Below are 25,838 nucleotides of genomic sequence, written 5' to 3' on the forward strand. Positions count from 1 at the left end.
ACTCCAGCCACTGCCTCAGGCTAAGGTGCTGGAGCAGCTTTCTGTGGCACTGGGGTTTGTATTTTAAGCTAGCAGTGTAGACTTCTAGTTGTTTTCCTCCAAGCTTTACTTTTTGTAAAAGTAGAATCTAGATATTTTCCCATTTCTGTTTGAGGTTTAGTTTTGATCCTTCACCTTGGATAGGTTTTATACGAACTAGCAATAGGAAGGATTTAAGAGGAGAGAGGAAAGGTAATATATTACAGGGAAAAGAGTCAGCAAACATGCAGGGGTAAAAATGGCCAACACACATCAGAGGAAAATGACATCGACTGAATTTTTTTAATAGCCACTTTGGCATACACTGAAACGGGCTTACGTTTGCTGATTTCTTACTAACTGTATAGACAGTCTGAGATTTCTGTCAAAATTGCTGTTTTTAGAAATGTACTAAAAATTTGGTTTGAACTTATTAATAGTTTAATCTCATTTATAATATGAAAATAAAACAATGTTATGAAAGAAGATGGCAACTAGAAAAACTACCCTTTATAATAAGAACATGTATATTTCTAGTTGCATCTTGCATGAACAGAATATCTGAGACTAGTTGTAAAGTATAAGAACAGCTATAAAACTTTAGGTTAAAATTACTGAAAGAACTTTATTTTTGAGATTCAGTGTTAATGATCTGTTACATTATGGAAACAATTCAGAATCGTGAGAGATTACAATCGACCTTTGAAGGCCTACTCTGTAGGGCGCTGGAAGGGATGCAGAAATAAAGAAGGCTCCAAAATGCCTGTATAGTCTAGTAAAATCAACTGCTTTATCTTTGTACTCAGCTGAATAACACATTTAAGAAGTTTATGAATTTTATTTCTATTTGGAGGCGTCATATTTCAGGAAATTATAAAATATTTTAGGAAAGTGAATTCCAATCAAATGACTTGAAACAAGAAAGCAACGAGCTTGGAAAGGTGGCAAAAACCATTTTATCTGAGCCCTACCCCAGGAATCCCGAGGAGGAACATGCATGCTAAAAGCACCTACCTGTCTTCAGGTTTCAGGGATCCAGCCTCTGGGACCCATGCAGTCATGGTATACTGTCGAATGGGCAGGAGAGTTTTCCTCCAGGAGAGAGCCAGAATGGAATTACTCATTTGGAATCTAATCACACAAATGCTTTATAATCATTCCCCTGGGATCAAATACAGGGGGAAACGGCATGTTTTTCTTAGTGACTTTAGTTCGGTCAGGCAAGCTATTTCCACTGTAACACTGGGCCTGCTACCCCTGATGTGTTGTTCTCATCTTTCAGAATTTCTCTGGCTACTTAGCTAGTATTATTACCTTACCATTTGGTAAGAGAGCCAAACCATAAGCGTATATGCAAACTTCCAATGTCGCTCTTTGTAGCAAAGGTGGAGGTATTTTTTTCTAGCTCTCAGCCAACAAAGACATTGATAGAAAAATGGGATGATCATCAAGCTTTGCATTGGTGCCAGAGGGAACATTTATAAAATCAAGTACATGAAAACCACATTTGTGTAATGTGGTTTTTGAGAGAAACAAGGGAGCTGGGTTGACTTTTAGGTTCCAGTAGTAGATCTCAGAGTATCCCAGACCACAGGTATTCCGGTGCATCATTATAATTGCTGTGCTGCTCTTGGCTGTCCTTGTACCGCTTCTGTTCTCGGTAGCTCCGCAGGGCCAGCACCACGCTGGCGCCATACATCACCACCAGCAGACAAGCAAAGGTGGCTGCCGCTCCATCAGTGCCTGCCAGCTGGCAGTTCATCCAGGTGAGACCCCTGCGGGCATAGACCCTCTCCCTTGTCCTGCAGGTGTCTGTGGCATTGATCCGCAAGGCCGCGTGGAGGTAAATGCCGATGCCTACGCAGTAGCCCAGTGCCGCGAGGAGGCTGAAGGCGGCCTCCAAGAGGAGCCACTTCCCCGGCAGTCTGTTTAGACTCTTGGCTCCTTGGAGTAAAACACTCAAGGTGAGGACGCCCAGCCCCAGAGAAACAGCCACGCCGCTGTATATCAGGGGCGCCCGGAGGATCGTGTACTGCTGGTCCAGCTGCCGAACCTGCTCCAGCTCAGTGCCCTCAAACGGTGAGTAATAGTTGTTCCCAAAGCCACCGCCGCTGGCAAAGCTGGCACTGAATCCAGCAAGGACAAAGTAGGAGGCCACGATACACATGAGAACCATCCCATTCAATATCACCTCCACTATCTGTATCACACCTAGGAGGAGAGAGATTGGGAATTTAACACTGACGTCACTCACCCAGGAAAGCTCTCTAGGTCAGGCAAGAGAAATACCACCTGATTGTGAGGACATGGTCAGACGCAACATTAACATCCTTGGTTTTTGTTTTTTAATACTCATGTTTGAAAATCAAAATGCCACTGTGGAAAGAATTTTGGCTGTTACTTTAAAAACTATACATACACTTACCATGTGAGCTTGCAACTGTACCCCTGAGCATTCATCCTAAAGAAAGGAAAACTTCGGTCTACACAAAAACATGTACACAGATGTCACAGTAAACCCTAATGCCCTCCAACAGGCGAATGGTTCAACAATCTGGTACAGCCATCCCCAGGGGAAACTCTACTCAGCAATGAAAAGGAATGAGCAGCTGATACTCGGAACAACTCGGATGGATCTCAAGGGATTCATGACGAGTGAAAAAAGCCAGTCTCAAAAGGTTACATACTGTATGATTCCATTTACATAACAGTCTCAAAATGAGAACAGATTAGTGGTTGTCAGGGAGGAGTGGGACTGGGGGAGCGGAAGGGGGATGGGTGTGACTCTAAGGCGGGAGCACTAGGGATGTTCCAATGATGGAACAGTTCTGTAGCTGATTGTGGCAGTGGTCACATGAATCTACGCAGGTGATAAAACCGCACAGACCTACACTCACACAGACATGAGTGCATGTAACACTGGTAAAATCTAACTCAGCTCTGGAGAGTGTCAATTTCCTGGTTGTGATTTTGTACTGTAGTCACCACTGGGGAAAACCGGGTTAAGGATACACAGGATCTCTGTTCTATATTAGCAATTTTTTGTGAATCTATAATTATTTCAAATTTTAAAGTTTAAAAAAATCAAAATGACAAAAAAGGGCATAAACTGAGAAAAATCACCCACATCCCTGTCCACCCTGTTTTCCCCCAACCACTTTCATTATTTTCTAATACAACTTTCCAGCGTTCGTTTATGCAAGTAAAAGCACTCAACTCCGAATTTCATTCCCCGTTTCCCTGCTTGTGTCACAGGGAGGATACCACACACACTGCTCTGCGTTGTGCTTTACTCTTCCTGGAGATGGCTTCAGCTCCTACCGTGTCCACATGCTCTGTTACGCGGCCTCCAGCCCCGCTGTGTGGGCGGACCAGTCTATTCAGCCAGGATCCTACTGCTGGATACTTGGCCTGTTCACTTGGGGGGCCAAGTTCCTTACAAGTTTAAGGAACCCACAAATGCCACGAGGCAGCGGAAGCCAACAGGTGAATGGAGATGAATGTCGACTAGTCCAAAGTCACCTTTCATTTGTCACTGACAGGGGCCCCAGCCTCTTGTTAGGCGTCTTCCTGGGAGAAGGTCTCCTGTTGTCCTCTCAGGGCTCAGAGATGAGAATGAAGAGAAAAGCATATGAACCTAGAGTGGGAATGCCAGGCTCACATCCCCGCTCTTTACTGCCTTGTGACCGTGCCCAAGTCACTGACTAAGCCTCAGACACTTCATCTGACAAATGAAGGTAATGCCTCCCTGTCTTATCCCACAGGGCTGGGATGAGGCCCAAATGAAAGCAAGTATGTGAAAATACCTGGAAAATTATAAAATGTTATACAAGTGGACGGTGATGCTACCCAGTAACATATATAAAATGGAAGGAGAGGGGACTTCCCTGGTGGTGCAGTGGTCAAGAATCCACCTGCCAATGCAGGGGACACGGGTTCGATCCCTGGTCCAGGAAGATCCCACATGCCGCAGAGTAACTAAGCCTGTGAGCCACAACTACTGAGCCTGCGCTCTAGAGCCTGCATGCCACAACTACTGAGACTGCGTGCCACAACTACTGAGCCCACGTGCTGCAACTAATGAAGCCCGGGCGCCTAGAGCTTGTGCTCCGCAACAAGAGTAGCCATCACAATAAGAAGCCCGGGAACTGAAATGAAGAGTAGCCCCCGCTCGCCGCAACTAGAGAAAGCCCATGCGCAGCAATGAAGACCCAATGCAGCCAAAAAAAAAAAAAAAAAAATGAAGGGGATTAATAAGAGATTTAAGAAGAAAAGGGACAGGGACTTCCTTGGTGGTCCAGTGGGGAAAACTCTGCGCTCGCAATGCAGGGGGCCTGGCGTTCAATCCCTGGTTGGGGAACTAGATCCCGCATGCCGCAATTAAGACCCGGTGCAGCCAAAATAAATAAGTAAATATTAAAAAAAAAAAAAAGAAAGAAAAGGGACAAATTTATGAAAAGCATGGTTTCCCAGAAGTCAGGAAAACCCTCTAATACACAAGGGGGTACCACAACGTTTATAAACTGGGCAGCTAAAGACCAGTATGTCTAATGTACTTAGGCAACAGCTACTGGGCTTGCTGATTCCATCTCCTGCTGGGCCCACACAAATTCCTAGGAGGTCCATGGAACGCCGCAGTTAAGGGTTCTGACAGTTGAGAAGCTACATTCCTCTAATTTAAATCTGAAAATAACATCAGACCAGAACTGCCCACTCTCCTCCCAGGCACCATAAGCTACTGGCTACTCTCTCCTTACAAGCAGGGCAAATTAATTGACCCAGACATCATTCTAATTCACTGGGAGTAGCTATCTACCCCACCCAACACCTTTCTCTGCCTTGGTTTTCCTTCTGCATGCAGTTAATCTCTCACCCCCTGAAGGGAAGCAGGGATACTGTGCTACTACAAGATGCGGGCAACCTGAATGTTTCCTTCTGGGACAAGATTCTGCCAAAACAGCAGCGGCATAATCCACGCAGCACCTATCTGCCGGGCTGAAATGTAATATATCTATTGATAGACCTTGTCAACCACTCCACTGACTGCAACAATCAAGAGGAATAATGGTCTGTTGTTGGGGCCAATGATGAAGAAATACGGCCACTGGATATTATCAGAGCACCAGCCAGGCCTGACCTGGCTTTGCTGAAAACATCGAACAGGTTCAAGTATTTCCAAGCATGCTGTTAGTGCAGAAAGATTCACAGACATCAGGAGAAAAGAAAAGAGTGGCCTACTAGAGCTAGCAGTTTATCCCTATGGAGGGATAAACCGTAGAGGCAAGTAGAAACTGAAACAGACAGGAGATTTTTATTGTAAAATAGCATCTTTTTGGGTGAGGCTGCTTTTGTGGCTGATCATTTAATACTCTGCTTAACTAAACATCTACTATCTGCCTTTTCACTGTAAATGTGAAAAAAAGGAAAGCAAATCAAATTAAAACATTTTTTTCTAAAATAAGACTAAGACATGTGCAGTCAAGTCTTACATAAAATGAAAAAAATTTTTTAAATTTCCTCTCCAGAAGCAAATACTGTTAATACATTCTTATATATTCTTCAAGAAGTTTTCTAATCATGTACAAGCAACTATATGTATTTCCTTTTGTAAACCCAAATGGAACTCACCTTTTAAATGTGACAAGAAAATAATATTATAAACGTAAAGAGAACCATCACCTCCAAGTTAAAATCTTTCTTTGGATTTTTATTGCAGTCACATAAAGCAAAGAACATATTCACTTGTACCAAGAATATATTATAATGGGCCATAAGTCCTAATTTAACATGCAGTAAGAACCCATGAAGTTGTCTGGCCAAAAGTAGCATACGTCTCCTGGGAAAGATTTTACTTTCTTTAATTTTGGATGGATCCTGAATTCCAGATGTCGGGTTGAATTCGTTGTACAATGGTACATTTACAAGAGGTACAAAACACTTATTGAGCTTTCAAGGCCATTGTAAGGGGCTTGTTAGAATACCTGCTTTGCAACCCAGTGAATTAATCTGATTCCTCTTTCCTCAACCCACGTCTCCCTCCAGCTTCTTACAGCAGCAGTTTCCCAGGCATCCCCAACCCCTGCCATCCAGAGCATTAAGGAAGTGAAGGGCCTGGAGTTCAGTGAGGAAAAAAATTCGAGGCTAATCTGCTTAAGACAGCTGTGTTTAGAGAACTTCAGGCTGAAATGTTTTTTCATGTCTGTGTGGTTCTTCATGAGCTTTGAGGATAAGGTTCTTCAAATTCACTTGGTTATCATCTCCCTTTATTCACTCAAGAAGTGCATTTTGCTGCAGCATATGCCTTTTCCTTGTGGGTCCTGGGCTCTAGTTTTGGTTGTTTTTAGTTGTTGTTCTGTTTTTGCTTTTTAAAGTAATTTTGGTTAGTCCCTCACCAACAGAGGGCTCCAGGACCAGGGTTTATGACATCAGGCAGTGCTGCCGCATGTACCCTGGAGCTAGGCCCAGCAAACTAAAACTGGTCTGTTACTTTCCAAGGGCTGGCAGGTTCTACAACAAAATATTCCACGAAAGACAGTGGTTCAGAGTAATTTCCATCACTCAAGTTTTTCGGAATGTTTTAAAAAGCCTAAAACTCCAGAATTTCCGCAGGCTTCTCTTTCAGCTTCCTAACCTTTCGGTAACCCCTGATGGCCAGCACGGCCCCCACAGCAAAGACCCCAATGCCCAGGGCGGCAAAGATTCCAGCACCTATGTCTCCCCCATGGAAACTGCAGCTGAAGCCACTGTATCCTTTCCTCTGGTACAGCGCCTCCCTCTCCTTACACACGGGAGAGGCGTAGGCAGCCGAGAGGTTGTGGAAGTAGAAGTACAAGGCTGGGATGTATGCCCCGGCAATGAGCACGTCCAACAAGCCTTCAATCGCCAGCCATAGGGGGCAATGCCACGGGACCCGCAGGACGCCCATGGTGATGAGGAGGCAGCAGAAGGCCATGAGGGCTCCGCTGCAGGCCATTGCCACGGTGACCATGGGCAGCTTTAGCTGGTAGAACTGGACGTCCAGCTGCTGCGCTTTCTCCCCGTCAGCACCATCGAAACCACTGTAAGCCCCTCCGTACTGGTAGTAGTAAATGCCCCCCAGGCTGGTGATGCCCGTGTAGCCCCCTGTGGAACTGTAAGACACAGAGCTGCAGGCCAGGATCAGCAAGTTCAGGAGAACCTCCAGCATTTGGCAGCAGGCTGCAAAAGAAGGGCGTGTTACCATTTTGAGAGAAGCTACTTTGCACTTGGAGACTTCCACCTTGAGGCTTATCTTCCCCGTGGCAGCTCACACCACAGCCAGCTCTTTATTCTGCCCCCTGGAAGGCCTGAGCAGCCAAAGCTGCATGATTAGCATTAGATGGTAGCAAGGAACTGTGGTCTCCAGAAATGATGTCAGAGGTACTTTGGACTGAAAAGGGTAACTCTCAGAAGAGCAAAGCAGCCTGCCCCAGGTGGGCTGCAGGATGATGGGGGCAGAAATCAGGCCAGTGAGCAGAAAGAAAGGTGTTCTTTATGGAAGGCAAGAACATTCTCTGCCCTAGCCCTTCCCTGCCAAAAAGACTGAAAAATAGTTATATCCTCTTTAGATATGTTTTGTGGCCATCTTCAGTTTGAAAGAGGAAACTTCTCCAAATTTGAAGGAGCTTATGTCATAGTGCTTAAAAAATATAATGACATTAGAAAAACATGGAAGTTATCCATCAGAATGTTAACCGTGGTTCACATGTATTAGGGATAGGAAAGGTTAAGTTAATTAAACCTATAAGGCTTACTGAATTAGAGAAACATAATTGGTTTTACTCTTCTTAGACTTTAATTCAATAAGTATGTTTTAAAGTTTAATTTTGTTTTCTTTTAGTTTCCCTAAAGAGCAAATCTGGGCTGTGATATTTTCCCAGGGCTGGATTTTTTCAGGACCCTTGGCTGCTTTATCTTGGACGATGAAAGAGCCCCAGATCTTCCACCAAAGCTGGCTGCTTTCCTTAAAGTCAGCTTTACTGTTATATAACTTATACACAACAAAATGACCTGCATTAAGCAAACAGCTTAGTAAGTTTTGACAACTGTGTATGCCATGTAATCATAATCAAGATATAGACTGTTTTCATCCCCCCAGAAAGTTCCCTAGTCACCCCTTGTGGTCAACCCCTCACCTTCCTCCTCAGGCCACCACTGATCTACTCTCTGCCATTAGGAACTAGGTCTGTCTTTCTCGAATTTCATGCAAATCATACAGTTAATGTACTCTTCTGTGTGTTGCTTCTTTTTTTCAGCATAATATAAAGCTGGGTGCTTCTGAGCTGGGAGTTGTACGTGCTGACATAGGCTCAGTCCCATAAACACTGAGTTAGGGTATTAAATAAGCATATAAAAGGGGGACAGAGAATGCAAGTTGTGGGGGCAAAACTCCCACAACTGTCCCTCTGAACCTTTTCAGTGTGGTCACAAGTCAATGCCACTGGCAGTGAGAAGCCATCTCAAAACCTAAACCTCCAGGCTCTGAGTGAGAGACAGCACCACTGACTATAGAGATTACAACGTTTGGAGAGAGAATGAAATTAAATTTTTAAGGATGGTTTGCAAGTAAGGCAAACATCAAGCCCTTGCATCAAGCTGAATGCAAACGTCACCCTTTTTTTTTTTCTTCTTCTTCACAATTTCCTTGTTACACTGGCCTAGCTCTCCTTTTACGATCTTCTCCATCATGATTTGAGCACCAAAGGTCTAAAGGAAGAGGAAAAGGACAAAAGGGAAAGGGGAAGCTGCTCCAAATGCAAATCGGAGGGAGCCAGGAGGGGAGCAGGCCCTGTACCTTCTCCCCAGGGAACTTGTAATTCCTCACCAGTCCCTCCAAATAATAAACCTATAACACAACCTATAAATGACAAGATTCCTAGTGATCTGATATGCACATGTGACATCTGTACTTGCTGTTTATCTGATCTTTATCCTCAGCCTTTAAAGATTTTAGTAGCTGAGGAGTCTTGCCCGTAACCGTGAATTCGGGGCTTATCTCTTTTTGTCAGTGTTCCACTGAACTTCCTAAGGGTGACTCAGCCCAAACTGCAGGATCTCCCTAGAAAGTTAGAGAGAGCCACAGCTGCCTCCCATTTTTGCCAGTTTGCTGGAGGAGGACATGATTTCACCGATGAGGAAAAGAAATCACAAAAGATCTACTCTAAGACGAGGCTGAAAATCTTCAGGTGACCTTTACCCAGGTGTGAATTTCCTGTTTGAGACAAGTTCCCAGTGTTTAATGGCTGTTGCTCTCAACACAACACAGCATTGTGTATTTATATGGGTCCCTGCGTGTCCAGAGATCTTTATAAGCCCTCATTTGTTAGCTTCTGACTGCTGAACTATCCTTTCACTATCTTGACTCAGAAACCCAACATCTAGGCCCAACCAAATAGCCAGAAGCAATCAAAGCTAAATCAGGGGCCTCAAGCTCTGCCCTCTCCTCTTGGTAAATCAATCGCTGAAGAATACCTCTAGAGATAAACCTGTTAAAGAGCCTCTGGCTTATTCCTATTATTTATATCATCAAGAAAAGAAGGTCAAGCACGTAAACCATTTCAGGCCTTAGAGTCAGGCTCTAACTTTCAATTCCAGCTCTTCCACTTAACTGCTGTGTGACTTTGTATAACTTACTGTACCTCTCTGAGCCTCAGGAGTTGTTGAGAGAATTAAAAGCAACGGGGTGTGCCAACGTACATAAACTAGAGCAAGGATTCTTGTACCTGGACTGCCTAGAGCTCTTCAATGAAAGTTCTACATAATCCCATAATAACGTATCTCATTGTAATCATTCTAAGAGATATCTTCAGTGGCTTCCCTGGTGGCACAGTGGTTAAGAATCTGCCTGCCAATGCAGGGGACACGGATTCAAGCCCTGGTCCAGTAAGATCCCACATGCCACAGGGCAACTAAGCCCGTGTGCCACAACTACTGAGCCTATGCTCTAGAGCCCGCAAGCCACAACTCCTGAGCCCATGTGCCACAACTACTGAAGCCTGCGCACCTAAAGCCCGTGCTCCACAAGGGAAGCTACCGCAATGAGAAGCCCTCGCACCACAGTGAAGAGTAGCCCCCACTCGCCACAACTAGAGAAAGCCCGCGCGCAGCAATGAAGACCCAATGCAGCCAAAAATAAATAAATTTAAAAAAAAAGAGAGACATTTTCAGGTATAAGTTCCATGATTTCTCCCCCTTAGGCCAAGAAGTTTTCCCCTCTTAGTCATAGGTAGCCGAGGAAAATTTCTTACCAAATCATGTGAGCCATAGGGTAAGATTTTCTTCACCCTGACAAACCAGATTTTCTTCATTGTTGGCAAGGCCAGGCCTGGTGCTAGGATGGGAACTCTGGGAAACCACATTTGGAGCTGACACATGATATTATTTAAGTGTTCTTCATACTGTGGATTCTAATAAGTGTGGTTTTTTTGTTTTTGTTTGTTTTCAGTGAAACAGAAGTTACTGCCCTTCGTAGGTGATGGCGTATTGTTTCATGACGTGTGTGTGCGCATGCGCGCACATGTGAACTTGTTCTTAATGTGAAACGTATTTCTTACTGTGGGTCTCAGTCAACAACATTTAAAAGCCATGATGGCAGGTTTGGGCATCGGATCTCCTGTCCTGCGGCATGAGCTCAACCTGGCTGCCATCTCCGGTGATCTCTCTTTAACTCGGCCCGCCTTGCCAGAGGGGCCCCCCTCTGACAGCCGGCAACTCAGAGCTGGCTCTGAAAACTGCAGGCACGACTGCCTCACCACACCCGGGCCCGTCCGAGGAGAAACACAGGAAACCTAGCTGCCCATTTCAGACGTTCCTACCCTTCTTTAGAAAGTGTGAACTTCACGCAGGTATGAAAACGAAAATACGAGGAAAGCAAAAGGGAAGTCGGCTTGAATTTTTGCGCCATCATCTCGGACCCCATCCAGAACCACCAGCAACGGTAAGTAATTGGTCAAACTGCCTTCAAAATGGCTCACCTCTCCCGGTGCACAGGTATCTGCACTTGTGGCATTCCAGGAGCCCTTCAGCCTCTGACTGGTAATATTCCACTTCCTCGAGTCCAGGCCTGGGGGTCGAAAGCGGATATCTCCCTGAAGTGGGCTCGCTATAACCAAACACATGTGTGGCCATTAGCGGGCTTCAAATTCAATAGCTTGTTCAGCATTAGAACTCTGGACACCTCACGCGGGGCTCAGACATTAAAGAATGCACAGAACAGAAAATCTGCCACAGATTTCATACTCCAGAGAATTTTCTGGTTTAGTGGCTATACAAGGCATCCAAACACTTGGCCCAGTTCTGCTAATTAAGCACGTCACTTATCTCAGTAATTCTGAGCCCCGCCTCCCATGCTGGCTTGGCCTGTGGGGGAGGGTGTGTGTGTGTTTCGGGGAGGGTATCTAACAGGTAGCCGGGAGCCACCTGGGGGAGCTTTTCAGTTCAGTGAGGACCAGGCCCTCTTCAAAACTAGTTTGCATTCACAAGACTGACGCCCAGGCTGGCATTCTCTTCCTTCCCTTGTTACTTTGGAAAGAGTTGAATCCGCAGTTATTCTCTAGGCTATGGGTGGTACAGACAACTCTGGACATCTTCACATCTCTCCCTCTTCCTCTGCCAGCCCTGGAATATTCTGTTCCTTCTCCTCACCACCCCCTCCCTTCCCTATCACTTTATCCAGCACATCCTGGGCTTTGTCCAAGATTCAGTGGTGAATGGTGGGGGCTGCATTCTATTAGCTGGGCTCCAGGGATCCTTCTAGAACATAGATCTCACCATGTATTTTTGGGGTTTGAAATCCATAAAGTCCAAATTTTAAGCACAGCAAGGGAGGGCCCGTGCTCATCTCTCTCCACTCACAACCTCATGTTCACAGACCCAGCCATAGTGAACTGCCCCTCTCCCCGCCCCAAAAGATGACTCGCATTCCCATGCCTCTAGGTCACCGTGGAAACTACTTCTCTGCTTGAGACAGCCTCTTGCTCCTTCTCCAGAACTCAGCTTTGAGGCTATCTCCTCCAGGAAACATTCCAGAGCCCAATCAGGGCTCCAGTTCTGTTCTCTTTGTGTCTGTCCCCTGCTGGAGTTGCACGTTTCACAGGTGCTGCAAATTGGCCTGTTTACTTGTCAGTGTCCTGTGGATACCATGAGTAGATCCCTGTAGTCCCTGGCCCTACCTCCCATCCATTAAATACAGGCTTGTTATGTGGAGGAGAGACAGAAATAAATTGCTCTTGGTTTTAAACCACCAACTGTGAGCAAAAGGGGCAAAAGTATTCCCTTGACTAGCTTTGGGGCTTGGCGGGGGTGGGGACAGGGGGACCAGGACACCAGTTTAGAAGGAAACCTAAACATGAAGCTCTGGATTCTCCCAGGCCTGGCAGTTGCAGTGCAGTGTGGCTTTAGGCAGGGAGACAGGAGCCAGTGCCTGTGACTGTAACTGGGTACACCCTTTGTCACAGTTTGGTTAGTTAGTTCTAGATAATGTAACATAAACTCAGGATAATAGCTTTCCCGCTGTGTGGACACAACCAGAAGAGAGACTGGGCTTAAGCCTCCAAGTTCCATAGCAGAGAGGAGCCTGGACTCCTCCTAGGGACGAGGGCAAAAACCAGAAGGCAGTCATCACTCCAGTACCTGCCTGTCTCCTTCTTGGTCTGGCATCTAATCTGGGCATTCAGTAATATTTGTGGAGTTGGATGGAATGTGCAATGGAAAAAAGTCCACTTCCCTAGAGGGGGAGTGGGGTCTAGGACCACCGCCTCTCTTTCCTTCCATCCTTACCCTCTCCCAGCTCACAGTCTTCCAGAACATTATGATGCTTTCACCCCACAGGCCTTATGGGAACTCTGTTCTACAAGGTAGTGATGGCAAAGTTTGTTCATTCAGGAGGGTGGGGTCTGAAACAATCATGGGATTTGAATGAGGCTGCCCAGAAAGACCTCACTGACAAAGGGGGGAAAAAATCTCTGCCCTTTTGTGCAGAGTTTTAGGTACATTCAGTTCTTTGGCTAAAAGTGTATCTTCTCCCAGCTGTCTGGTTTTGAAATGCATATACCCCTGGAAGGGATTACACATTAAACTATTAGCTTTTCATTGGTCTTTTATAGGCCTGGGCCTCCAGGGAACGGGACTTTGGGGAGGGCTGGTTTTGGAGCACAGGACAAGGGTCTGAAGCCCCAAGGGGCAGTCCTGTGACCACATGGGTGGGGGTCAGGGAGGGGCCTCAGGTTAACCCAACCCACACAATCTCCTTCCCACCCCTTCCCTTTCTAGTCCTGAAGTCCTCTCTTCCTCTTTACCTGGTCCCCGGTCCTGCCACTGCTAAAGGGGGGCTGGGGGACAGGGGGTGGAGGGGGGAGGAAGGTGGGGGTAGGTCTCTGCGTTGTTCATCAGGTTCAGGTCAAGGAGTATGTGTGTGTGGGGCGGGCCGCTGTAAGGTCTTCCTTCACTCCCAGGTCACCTCTAAGAACTCAAAAGGGAAGAATGGCACTTCCTTTAAACCAGCTTCCCAGGACAAGTAGCCGGGACAGCAGAACCGCGCAGACTGGCCTCAGACCCAGGCTTCCTCCGGGGCGAGGTAGAGAGCCCTCGCTGCCCCACCTCACCTTTCTGGTCCTCGGCGTCCGAGGCCCTCCTTCCGCAGGGGCGGTGGATCCGGGGTTTCCCAAGGCGCGGGCCAGGGGGGCGGGGCCGCGTCCCAGGTCGGCCGCCGGGGTCCGTCCCGCGTCCGACTCTGGCGGGATTGTTCCCAAACTCTTTGTTCACCGCTACGATGGTCCCCGGCTCTGTGTCTGTCCTGGCGGGGTTCCCGGTCCCTCCCCCTGTCCCGGTCCCTCCCCCTGTCCCGGTCCCCGTCCCTCCGCCCGCCCCCGTTTCTCTCCCTGCGCCGGTCCCCGGCTCTGTCCCGCTGTCTCTCGGGGTGGCGGTCTCGGTCCGGGCGGGGGTGCCGGTCTGGGTCCCGCTCTCTCGGCCGGGCCCGGGACTCGCGATTCCCTGACGTATGTTCCATGGCTCTGTTCCGCGTCCCCGCCCCGGAGTGACCCGAGGGCAACAATCCACAAGTTTCCCCGGCAGGTGGCCAAGCCCGGGGGCGGGGCAGGGTGGGGCGGGGCGGGACGCTCACCTGCGCGCACGCGCACTAACACCGCTGCGGGCCCGGAGAGCGTTCACTTGAGCGCGCGCGCCGGCCGGGGACGCCGTTGAACGCGGCCCGGAGTCTGGGCGCGCGTGCGCCTGGGTGGGGCGCGAGCCTGGAGGGTCTTGCTGCCTCACACAGAGGAGGGGACTACCGCCCTCCCGCCGTGCCCGTCGGCCCTGAAGTATCCGCTTCGCGACCCCTCAAGATGGGCTGCCTCGGGAACTGTGCTCTCAACTTAGCACCTTGGGTATGCTTCCCCAGAGTGTTCACCCATCCGCTCTCTCACCCGTCCGTCCACTCAGCCCCCCAGCCGGCCCCCCAGCCACTGTCCTTCTCTTCCTCCCTCTCCTGCTATCCTTACAACAACTATGTTGTAGGGGACTTGAGGCCAGTTCATCCAGGAGTCCTGGACTCATAAATGTTTTTTTAAAAACGATGAACCACACAGAATTGGCAGCCTTTTCTTTTGCCAAGGAAGGATATTTAAAAACATACAAAATTGCCGTCTATTAATGAATTCTTTCAACGAATATGTGTGAGCCCCTAGCCTAGCAGGCGCAGGAGATCCAGCAATGAACTCTCCTTGTACGGTGTGTCCATTCTACTGTGAGTGGAAAAGGAGAACTGGCAAGAAACAGAGAAGACAATTTGACGTCTAAATTTTGACGGAGCAGGTTTCTTTATATAGATCTGGGAAGGGGACATTTGAGTTGAGTCCTAGAAGAGAAGGAGGCAGCCTTGAGGAGAGCTGAGAGAATGTTCCAGAAAGAGAGAAAGCCTGACTTATGCAGAGAGCTGTACAAGAAGGTCACTGCAATCAACTATGCTCCAATAAAAATTTTTTTAATGTAAAAAAAAGAGAAGGTCACTGCGAGAGGAGTGAGGGGGCATGAGATGAGGCTGAGAAGTGGAGCAGGAGATGGTGTAGGGTCTTCATGGTGAAGAATCTTCATTTTCAAAGAGCAACGGGGAAATATTGAAGTGTTTTGAAACACTGAGTGGCTTGCTCTGATTTACGTTTTTTGAAAATAAAGATTACTCTGGCTTCTGGGAGGAAGATGGACTGCGTGGGCCTGAGAGCACAGTCAAGAGATGAGTTAGGAAGCTACTGAAGAAATCCAGGTGAGGCGTGATGGTGGCTGAGTTGATGGTGCGAAGTGGACAGATCTGTGTTGTAGTTTGGAGGAATAACTTAAAGGATGGGTGGATGGAGGTGCCATTTACTGAGATGGGAAGACTGGAGAGAACCAGGTTTGGGGAAACTTGGAGAGTTCCATTTTGGATGTGTTGAAACCACACGACTCGTCCCACGACTTAATGAAGCTCAGGTTCTTTGTCTCGGCACAGAAGGAATTCAGCGAGAGGCAAAGTGATAGGTAAGATGTAGATTTGTTAATATAGGATGCTTGTGAAGGATACAGGCGAGCAGGCAAGAGAGCTCTGCCTCGAGAACTAAGTGGGCTACATATTTATAATCAAAGCACAAGTAGGGAGGGAGAGAAGACTACCTGCTTCCTCATCCTTTGTAAAGATGTTGCAGGAAAATGGGAGAGGATGGTTATATCCCAGGTCTCAGGCGAGTTCCTGGGACAGGCCACCAGGTAAGGATCCTTGGCTTCGTGCAGGAAAGTAAAGTGAAAGCAGGTTTATTCCATAGGCAGAATGTAGTCCATCTCAGAAGGAGAGAGCAGCCCCGAAGTATGGGGCGGTTAGTTTTTATGGGCTGGGTAATTCCACAGGCTAAGGAGTGAGAGGATTATTTGAACTATTTGGGGGGAAGAGGTGGGGATTTCCAGGAATTGGGCCGCTGCCCACTTTTTGACCTTTTATGGTTGGTCTCAGAACTGTCCTGGCGCCTGGGGGTGTGTCATTTAGCATATGCTAACGTGTTACAGTAAGCATATAATGAGGCTCAAGGTGTACTGGAAGTCGAATCTTCTGCCATCTTGGGCCCAGTAGGGTCCAACTAGTTTTTGTCGTATCCTCAACAGCTATGTCATTCTTTTAAGGAGAGACGGGGTTGGAATAGAGCCCCAGGGAAAACTAACATTTAGAGCTAAAAAGCAAGAGGATTAAGAAGTGAGGAGTGAGGTAGGAGGAAACCCAGGAGGGTGGGGTCACCAGGCCTATCTGCTCAGACACCAACCCCCATCCCACAGAAGCACTCCTGTGAGCTCCACCAGACTTTCTTCCCAGAGTGGAGAAGATGGGGCCAAATCCTGGGACCTTCTACAAATATTTATTTGCACAAAACCCTGTCTGAACCCGGCACAGCTATGGCTAGAGAAGAGTTCTGTGAACAAGCAGACACAGGATGGTTTGTGAAGTGGCAAGCTCCTTTCTCTCTCAGACCTTCCCTCTGGGCCTCTGGAACCTTCTTTTTGAGTAAACAAACCCCCATACCAGCTTACCTTTTTGTTTCATTTGTTTTTGTTTTATTTTGTATCTTTACCTTGATAAACATTGTTATTTCGCCACATTCGTTCTATCTTTCTCTATATAGCTGTAAACTTTTTTTGATGAAACATTGGAGTGTAAGTTCCAGACACATGACTCTCCCCACTAAATACTTACTTCCTCAACTTGAATTTGTCTGATCATTTCCTTATGATTAAATTCTAGTTTAACACTTTTGGCAGGAATGTTAAAATAGGTGATGTTATATCCTTCTTTGTATGTTCTATCAGGAGGCACAGATGTCAGTTTGTCCCATTATTGGTGATGTTACATTTGATCACTTGGATAAGGTGATGTCCATCAGATTCTCCATTTTAAAGGAAACCCCTTCCATTTGTATTTAATAACTTTGAGGCTATATGTTCCTTCTTAACCTTTCTTGCCTGAATGAATTATTACAGTGGTGGTTGCAGAGTTGTAGTTTCTAACTCTATCAGTCTTTCTATATTTATTGATTTATTGACATTCTTCTATAATGAAGAACTTTCCCTTCCATCTATTGTGATCATCCTGCAGAAGCAGTTTGTATACCCGACCCCCAATTTGGTTCCAATGTCAAGACTGATGATGTCAAAAATGCACCAATGGGGTATGTTTGTTGCTGACATAATGAGGCTTTCTGGTGAGAACAGAACAGTTTCCCAGGTTGGTTTGAAAATGGCTTGAGAAAGCAGGAAGAGGTGACTAGCTTTGGGGTTTTATTGTAATTTGGGAATAGGACTGGGGTGAATGTTCTTATGTGTGGAGTAGAACTTGCATGGTGTGAACTTCCTGCCGTTGTCAAGGGCGTACCTGGGCTTTCTTATCAGCTTGCTCAGATGTGGGACAGAAGAGGAAGGGGAGTGATGGGGCTTGAAAGATGTCAGCAGTCAGATGTCAAAAACAGAGTCAGACTATTATATTAACTTGGTAGACTTATTAATTTTTCCCTAATAATGTGTTATAATCTATTAATTTTTTGATACTTAAAATTTCCCAAATTTGGCCAGTGGGAGTCCCTTCCAGCTGCCTCTGGAATGCTTTTGACACCAGGAGAAACATGCTGATATGCTCATCAGTCTTTGTGGTTTCATCTTGTGCCTCGTGGCCTGACCTGCCTCTTCCCTGAAGATCTCACTTCCCTTGATGCTCCCTCATTTGGAGAATGCTCGCTCCTGAGCCCCACACAGGAATGTTCTGTTAACTTCCATATTCAGAGTATCCCCTGTTCCTTTGAGGCTTGTCAGAGTTAGGTTATAAGATGGGCTGGATGAACCAGTGACCCAACATAACAGTATCTTAAGCACGATAGAAAGTTATTTCTCTCTTGGAAAAGTCCAAGCCCATTTGGTGGCTCCGCTCTGTGAAGTTCTTGGAAGTCCAGGCTCCTTCTATGTTGTTGTTCTGTCACTCTTCAGATGCTGCCCTCATCTACAAGGTCCAAAATGTAAACACTGTGTTGACATTTCAGCCCATAGGAAGGAAAGAAAATTAGGGATTGGTAAGGGCTCTCCTCATTTCTTTAAGAGTGAGACCAACAAGTTGGAGACATCACTTCTGCTCACATCTGGCTGGCCAGAAGATAGTCACATGACCATAGGTAACTGAAAAGGAAGCTGGGAAGTGTAGCTAGGTACCCAACTAAAAATTTGGGCATAAAGCTGTGAGAGTGAGGGGAAGAATGGAAAACATGCATTTCATCTGTGGGTCTCAAACTTTGAAATTATACATTGATTTGTGTTGTCTGTTCCTCTCTCTAGTCTGTCAGCCCCCTGGGACGATGTCTTTGCCATTATGCGTGGCACACAGTTGCTGCTCAATAAGTAATTGTTGAGTGGATAACATTAGTTCTTAGATGAATCTGTGTACTCAGGAAGATGACAGGGACCTTATATTTTCCATAGCATCTTGAATAAGGTACAAGATGGCATAAAGTGCGTTAAAAGTAAAACAATCCTAATGTGTGTAATTTTTAATAAATCCATCAACAACACAGGTAAGGAAGAAATAAGTAAATAAGATATTTCAGAGTTAGAGCCCAGTGAAAATATGGTGTTTTTAATTAATTTAAAGTTTATGTCCTTTTATTTTAGTTTTTGTAGAAGGTTAGGAACCAATGCCCTGAGCTCACTTTTGCCTTGAAAAATGTAACATCTTTTGGTCATTCCACTATTATTCCAGGAATGCTTGGTTAGACGTTATGCATATGGTAGAAGGTTATAAGGGCAGCGGCTCTTTTCTGAGGAAACCCTCTGAGTTTTCAACTAAAGCAAAGAGCACAGGTAGCAGATGACTGAAAAGGAGGGAAAAGGAAAATACTTGCCATTGGTGTATTAAAGGTAATTTTCCAAAACAGGTAAAATCACAACTCTCATTCAGATATAAGATGAACACATGCTAAAGATTTTATTTAACTCAATAATCAATGAGGGAATCAGGCAAATGTTACAACAGGTTCAGAAGAGAATCTGAAGATAGACTGATCATAGATCAGGAATAAGAGAATCAACGTACAAAGGAGGCAAAACTGATTTCTTCCAAAGAGGGAAAGGAAAATCAATTGAACCTCTATCAAACAGGGTAGAACTTGCGTGTCTACAGGCAATAATTTTATTTTCATCACTTATCAACTACCTACAATTTACAGAGTTGAAAAAATAGCATCATTTTCTACTGAAGCACAAAGGGAAAGGCATTGCCTTTGCTTAAACTGGAAAAGTGGGATGTTAAATGGTCTTAGAGATTTGGGGGTTTGGAAAAATGTGACATGAGGAGAAATAGTAAAGCACTGGTGCTTCTGGCTTACCAGGCTTGAGATGGAGCCTGGGCGTCTGTATTTTTCAATCGTTCCATGGGGCAACCCATATGCGAACCAATCTAAGTTAGTATTCAATTTTTTCTCCTAAAGAAGAGCCTAATGTAAGAATAATCCAAATAGTTACCTAATTTTTTTTCTTAAAAAATAAACATTTGTGTTGGTTTTGGGTAAATTCTATGGCATTTGGTGGCAGAGAGTTTCCTTTCCCAGTTCTAACTCTGAGAGGTTTCATTCAGCATCTCTATCAGGGAGATGGCCTTCAGGTGTGTGGATCAGGGGAAATCCCTGTATATTCTCCACGTGACCTTCTGGCTCCCTCTCCCCCTCAAGCTCAGGTGGCAGGGGGCACTTCTGAGCTGGTTAAGCCTGCAGAGAGGGCAGAGCTGGCCAGCAGGGGGCAGCGCAGGCTCACGCTGGGGCAGCCCACACTATACACCCTCTCCTGGGCCTGGGTGACTATACTTCTTTCATCACAGGTGGATAGAAAGGATGCAGTTCAGTTTAGTTCAGTACTTTCTGAACTTTGCATACTACATAAATGACCTCGGGAGGTTACTTAGCCTCTCTGTGCCCAAGTGTCCTCATTTGCACACTAGGGATAATTATACCCATATCATAGGATTAAATAAAGCAAATATGTGTGCAACAAACTTGACTCAGTAGTTGGCATATATTAACACTATAAAAGTATTAGCTGTTATTATTGTCATTGTTATTGTTTATCAGTCACTCTGGACTCCTAAGTGAGCAAGACAGTTTGTTACAGAGCTCACAGCTTAATGAAAGAGGCAGAAAAGTAAACATTGTGTTTTACTGCAAAAGAAAAGATGTGCATGGGGTGTAGGTGGAGTGTGAGGCAGAAGTAACCAAAAAACAGCTTCCCAGAGGAAGGAGTGCCGGATGAGAGCTTTTAGGAATAAATAAGACAGAGGGACTTGGGGCTTGGGGAGCCAAGGCAGGGGACAGCCTTCTAAACAAAGAGGGCAGCAAATACAAAGCAGGCAGATTTGGGGAGCTTTAAGTTCAAATCCTTCCATTTGGACCAAAGCATTAGGAGCAAGAGAGGAAGCAAAGGGAGAAGAGACAGACGAGATAGGCAGGGGCCAGATCATGAGAATCCTTGAAAGTCAGCCATATGTATTTGAACTTAACCACTGTGGGTCTGTGGTTTCTGAGCAAGCACATACAATCTCCAGTACAGTGTAGGGAAAGAAATTAGAACTTCTATTTAATTTGTAAATGCTATTTCTTTGGGAATTTCTTTTTCCATATCTGATTTATGATATGTAAATATAAGCAATATATTAGTACAGTGATACACAGATATAATTTATAAATAAATATTTGCATATTGGCGTGCATGCTAGGTTTGTGACTGCAGGCTGTGTGGAACCATCAGAGATGGCTTTTTATCAGGGAAGTACCTCAGTCAAATTTGTTACAGAAATAACCTTCCAGGATGTTTGGGAGGGAGAGCTGGTTCAAGCCAAGGCCTTGGCATTGGGGATGGAGAGGAAGTGGATTTAGGCAATATTAAGGAAGTATATTGTTTATAAACAAGAAGGGGCAACCGATCAGTAAGTAGTGCCAAGTGGCCGAGAGCGTGGTCACTGAATGTTAAATACTCAATGAAAGGCAAATACTCAAAGAATGTCAAGTGCTCATTGAATGTCAGATATTGGTAGCTATAAACATTTTTTATCATAGAGAAATTAAGTGATTTCAAGATTGGAAAGTGTCCATTGTATTTGGACGGTGTCAGTGAGTTTGGCTAGATCATGAAGTTGCTAAGAAGGAACCGGATTGCACTCTTGGATGAAAAGAGTAGGAGACAGGCCACGGCCAGAAGGAAGGGAGGCTGTTTTTCTGGAAGGACGAGACTGAGTCATATTTATAGGCTCAAGAGGAAGGGGATCAATAAAGGCATGAAAAATAGAAGTGGCATCTCTGGTACAGATCTTCAGGGCCTGTTCTCCCAGCAGCACCTCCCCACTTCCCCCCTCACGAGAGAAATCCCTTGTCTTGTCAAAAATACTCATCTTTTTTTGATTTTTTAAATTGAAGGATAGTTGATTTACAATGTTGTGTTAATTTCTGCTGTACAGCAAAGTGATTCCATTATACATACATACATACATACATATATATATATATATATATATATATATATATACATTCTTTTTTTTAAATATTCTTTTCCATTATGGTTTATCATAGGATACTGAATATAGTTCTCTGTGCTATACAGCAAGGCCTTGTTGTTTACCCATTCTATATATAAAAGTTTACATCTGCTCACCCCAACCTCCCACTCTATCCCTCACCCAACCCCTTCCCGCTTGGCAACCACAAGTCTGTTCTCTATGTCCATGAGTCTGTTTCTGTTTTGTAGATAGGTTCATTTGTGTCATATTTTAGATTCCACATATAAGTAATATCATATGGTATTTGTCTTTCTCTTTCTGTCTTATTTCACTCAATATGACAATCTCTAATTGCACCCATGTTGCTGTAAATGGCATTATTTCGTTCTTTTTATATGGCTGAGTAGTATTCCATTGTATATATGTATCACATCTTCTTTATCCATTCATCTGTTGATGGACACTTAGGTCGTTTCCATGTCTTGGCTATTGTGAATAGTGCTGCTATGCACATAGGAGTGCATGTATCTTTTTGGATTAGAGTTTTGTCTAGCTATATGCCCAGGAGTGAGACTGCTGGATCATATGGTAATTCTATTTTTAGTTTTCTGAGGAGCTTCCGTACTGTTTTCCATACTGGCTGTACCAATTTACATTCCCACCAACAGTGTACGAGGGTTCCCTATTCTCCACATCCTCTCCAGAATTTGTTATTTGTAGAGATTTTGATGATGGCCATTCTGACGGTGTGAGGTGGTACCTCATTGTAGTTTTGATCTGCATTTCTCTAATAATTAGCAATGTTGAGCATCTTTTTATGTGCTTACTGGCCATTTGTATTTCCTCTTTGGAAAAATATCTATTTAGGTCTTATGTCCATTTTTCGATTGGGTTTTTTTTTTCCTCATATGTTTGTAAATATTTTTAACACCTTTATTGGAGTATAATTGCTTTACAATGTTGTGTTAGTTTCTGCTGTATAACAAAGGGAATCAGCTATACATATACATATATTCCCATATCTCCTCCCTCTTGCATCTCCCGCCCATCCTCCCTATCCAACCCCTCTAGGTGGTCACAAAGCACTGAGCTGATCTCCCTGTGCTATGCGGCTGCTTCCCACTAGCTATCTATTTTACGTTTGGTAGTGTATATATGTCCATGCCACTCTCTCACTTTGTCCCAGCTTACCCTTCCCCCTCCCCGTATCCTCAAGTCCATTCTCTAGTAGGTATCCATCTTTATTCCCATCTTACCCCTAGGTTCTTCATGACCAATTTTTTTTTTTTTTTAGATTCCGTATATATGTGTTAGCATACAGTATTTGTTTTTCTCTTTCTGACTTACTTCACTCTGTAGGACAGTCTCTAGGTCCATCCACCTCATTACAAATAACTCAGTTTCATTCCTTTTTATGGCTGACTAATATTCCATTGTATATATGTGCCACATCTTCTTTATCCATTCATCTGTTGATGGACACTTCGGTTGCTTCCATGTCCTGGCTATTGTAAATAGAGCTGCAATGAACATTTTGGTACATGACTCTTTTTGAATTATGGTTTTCTCAGGGTATATGCCCAGTAGTGGGATTGCTGGGTCATATGGTAGGTAGTTCTATTTTTAGTTTTTTAAGGAACGTCCATACTGTTCTCCATAGTGGCTGTATCAATTTACATTCCAACCAACAGTGCAAGAGGGTTCCCTTTTCTCCACACCCTCTCCAGCATTTATTGTTTGTAGATTTTTTGATGATGGCCATTCTGACCGGTGTGAGATGATACCTCATTGTAGTTTTGATTTGCATTTCTCTAATGATTAGTGATGTTGAGCATTCTTTCATGTGTCTGTTGGCAATCTGTATATCTTCTTTGGAGAAATGTCTATTTAGATCTTCTGCCCATTTTTGGATTGGGTTTTTTGTTTTTTTGATATTGAGCTGCATGAGCTGCTTGTATATTTTGGAGATTAATCCTTTGTCAGTTGCTTCATTTGCAAATATTTTCTCCCATTCTGAGGGTTGTCTTTTTGTCGTTTTTATGGTTTCCTTTGCTGTGCAATGGAGCTAAAAACTATACTAAAATAAACATAAAAATCAGAAACTAGTCAGTTGCATACAGCAAACCCCAAGTCTACAGTTGCTCCCAAAGTCCACCGCCTCAATTTTGGGATGATTCATTGTCTATTCAGGTATTCCACAGATGCTGGGTACATCAAGTTGATTGTGGAGATTTAATCCGCTGCTCCTGAGGTTGCTGGGAGAGGTTTCCCTTTCTCTTCCTTGTTTGCACAGCTCCTGGGGTTCAGCTTTCGATTTGGCCCCGCCTCTGCGTGTAGGTCGCCCTTTGGTGTCTGTTCTTCACTCAGACAGGAGGGGGTTAAAGGAGAGGCTGATTCGGGGGCTCTGGCTCACTCAGGCCAGGGGGAGGGAGGGGTACAGAATGCAGGGTGAGCCTGCAGTGGCAGAGGCTGGCGTGACGTTCAACAGCCTGAGAGGCACCATGTGTTCTCCTGGGGAAGTTGTCCCTGGATCACGGCACCCTGGCAGTGGCGGGCTGCACAGGCTTCAGGGAGGGGAGGTGTGGATACTGACCTGTGCTTGCACACAGGCTTCTTGGTGGCTGCAGCAGCAGCCTTAGCATTTCATGCCCATCTCTGGTGTCCACGCTGATAGGCTCGCACCGGTCTCTGGAGTTTGTTTAAGCAGTGTTCTGAATCCCCTCTCCTTGTGCACCCCGAAACAATGGTCTCTTGCCTCTTCGGCAGGTCCAGACTTTTTCCCGGACTCCCTCCCGTCTAGCTGTGGCGCACTAGCCCCCTTCAGGCTGTGTTCACGCAGCCAACCCCAGTCCTCTCCCTGGGATCTGAACTCTGAAGCCCGAGCCTCAGCTCCCAGCTCCCACCCGCCCCGGCGGGTAAGCAGACAAGCCTCTCGGGCTGGTGAGTGCTGGTCGGCACCGATCCTCTGTGCGGGAATCTCTCCGCTTTGCCCTCCGCACCCCTGTGGCTGCGCTCTCCTCCGTGGCTCCGAAGCTCCCCGCCCCCCCCACCCCCCCACCCCCCCCACCCCCGCAGTCTCCGACCGCTAAGGGGCTTCCTAGTGTGTGGAAACCTTTCCTCCTTCACAGCTCCCTCCCCGAGGTGCAGGTCCCATCCCTATTCTTTTTCTCTGTTTTTTCTTTTTTCTTTTGCCCTACCCAGGTACATGGGGAGTTTCTTGCCTTTTGGGAGGTCTGAGGTCTTCTGCCAGCGTTCAGTAGGTGTTCTGTAGGAGTTGTTCCACATGTAGATGTATTTCTGATGTATTTGTGGGGAGGAAGGTGATCTCCACGTCTTACTCCTCCACCATCTTGAAGGTCTCCCTCTGATTGGATTGTTTGCTTTTGTTGTTGAGTTGTATGAACTGTTTTTATATCTTGGAAATTAAGCCCTTGTTAATCTCATCGATCGCAAATATTTTCTTCCATTTTGTAGGTTGTCTTTTTTTTTTTTTTTTTGGGTTTCCTTTGCTGTATAAAAGCTTGTAAGTTTGATTAGGTCCCATTTGTTTATTTTTGCTTTTATTTCTATTGCCTTGGGAGACTGACCTAAGAAAACACTGCTACAATTTAAATCAGAGAATGTTTTGCCTATGATCTCTTCTAGGAGTTTTATGGTGTCATGTCTTATGTTTAAGTCTTTAAGCCATTTTCAGTTTATTTTTGTGTATGGTGAGAGGGTGTGTTCTAACTTCATCGATTTACATGTGGCTGTCTGACTTCCCTGACACCACTTGCTGAAGAGACTGTCTTTTTCTCATTGTCAAATTGAAAATACTCATTTGAAACCATTAAAAACATGTCTTATACCAATATGAAGTGAGTCTTTATATTTGTCAAAGGTTTATTTAGCTCATTAATGATAGAACAGGAAGATGAGAAAACTGGTTCAGAGGCATATGGGAGGGACCAAAACAATTCTGGCCAATGCAAGACAGAATGTTGAAAGAAGATGGCCAAGTCAGTTCCCAAACTGCCTAAGTCATGCAGGTAGAGTGAACAGCTGCCCCTGTTTGCCCAGGATGGTCCTAGTTGTAGCACTTGAAGTCCCACATCCTAGGACACTTCTTAATCCTGCGCAAATGGCAACTGTTGGTCACCCAACACACATGGTAATAAGTTATAAATTTTGAAGTTATTCTTCCTGCTAGATAAGAAATCATTTGCATCTTTACTTCACAAAAAGTACTTGTAGGGACTTCCCTGGTGGTCCAGTGGTAGAGAATCCACCT

The 25,838-nt window shown here is 45.3% G+C and overlaps 1 protein-coding gene across 2 annotated transcripts; it reads right to left on the reverse strand.

Moving 5' to 3' along the window:
• Positions 1 to 623: 623 nt before the first annotated feature.
• Positions 624 to 14,413, reverse strand: MARVELD3 (MARVEL domain containing 3). Of its 2 annotated transcripts, none has more exons than XM_082439157.1 (3): positions 13,638 to 14,135; positions 11,010 to 11,137; positions 624 to 2,229 (listed from the first exon to the last, which is right to left on the reverse strand). In XM_082439157.1, the coding sequence occupies exons 1-3, from the start codon at positions 14,039 to 14,041 to the stop codon at positions 1,592 to 1,594; spliced, it is 1,170 nt and encodes a 389-aa protein (XP_082295283.1). In that variant the 5' UTR covers positions 14,042 to 14,135; the 3' UTR covers positions 624 to 1,591. The 2 variants fall into 2 exon arrangements, with proteins under 2 accessions (XP_082295283.1, XP_082295284.1); XM_082439158.1 differs by lacking the exon at positions 624 to 2,229 and adding an exon at positions 5,705 to 7,215 and having other exon boundaries at positions 13,638 to 14,413.
• Between the last annotated feature and the right edge of the window lie 11,425 nt (positions 14,414 to 25,838).

The sequence above is a fragment of the Balaenoptera physalus genome (assembly GCF_965194825.1).
Source record: "Balaenoptera physalus genome assembly, chromosome: 19".
Taxonomy (NCBI): domain Eukaryota; kingdom Metazoa; phylum Chordata; class Mammalia; order Artiodactyla; family Balaenopteridae; genus Balaenoptera; species Balaenoptera physalus.

Coding starts and splice junctions, on each gene's coding strand:
- MARVELD3 (XM_082439157.1), bottom strand. CDS start 14,041: ATGGAACATACGTCAGGGAATCGCGAGTCCCGGGCCCGGCCGAGAGAG. Junction 11,138..13,637: donor GGACGCCGAGGACCAGAAAG/GTGAGGTGGGGC, acceptor GTTTGGTTATAG/CGAGCCCACTTCAGGGAGAT. Junction 2,230..11,009: donor ATACCTGTGCACCGGGAGAG/GTGAGCCATTTT, acceptor CTCTCCTCCTAG/GTGTGATACAGATAGTGGAG.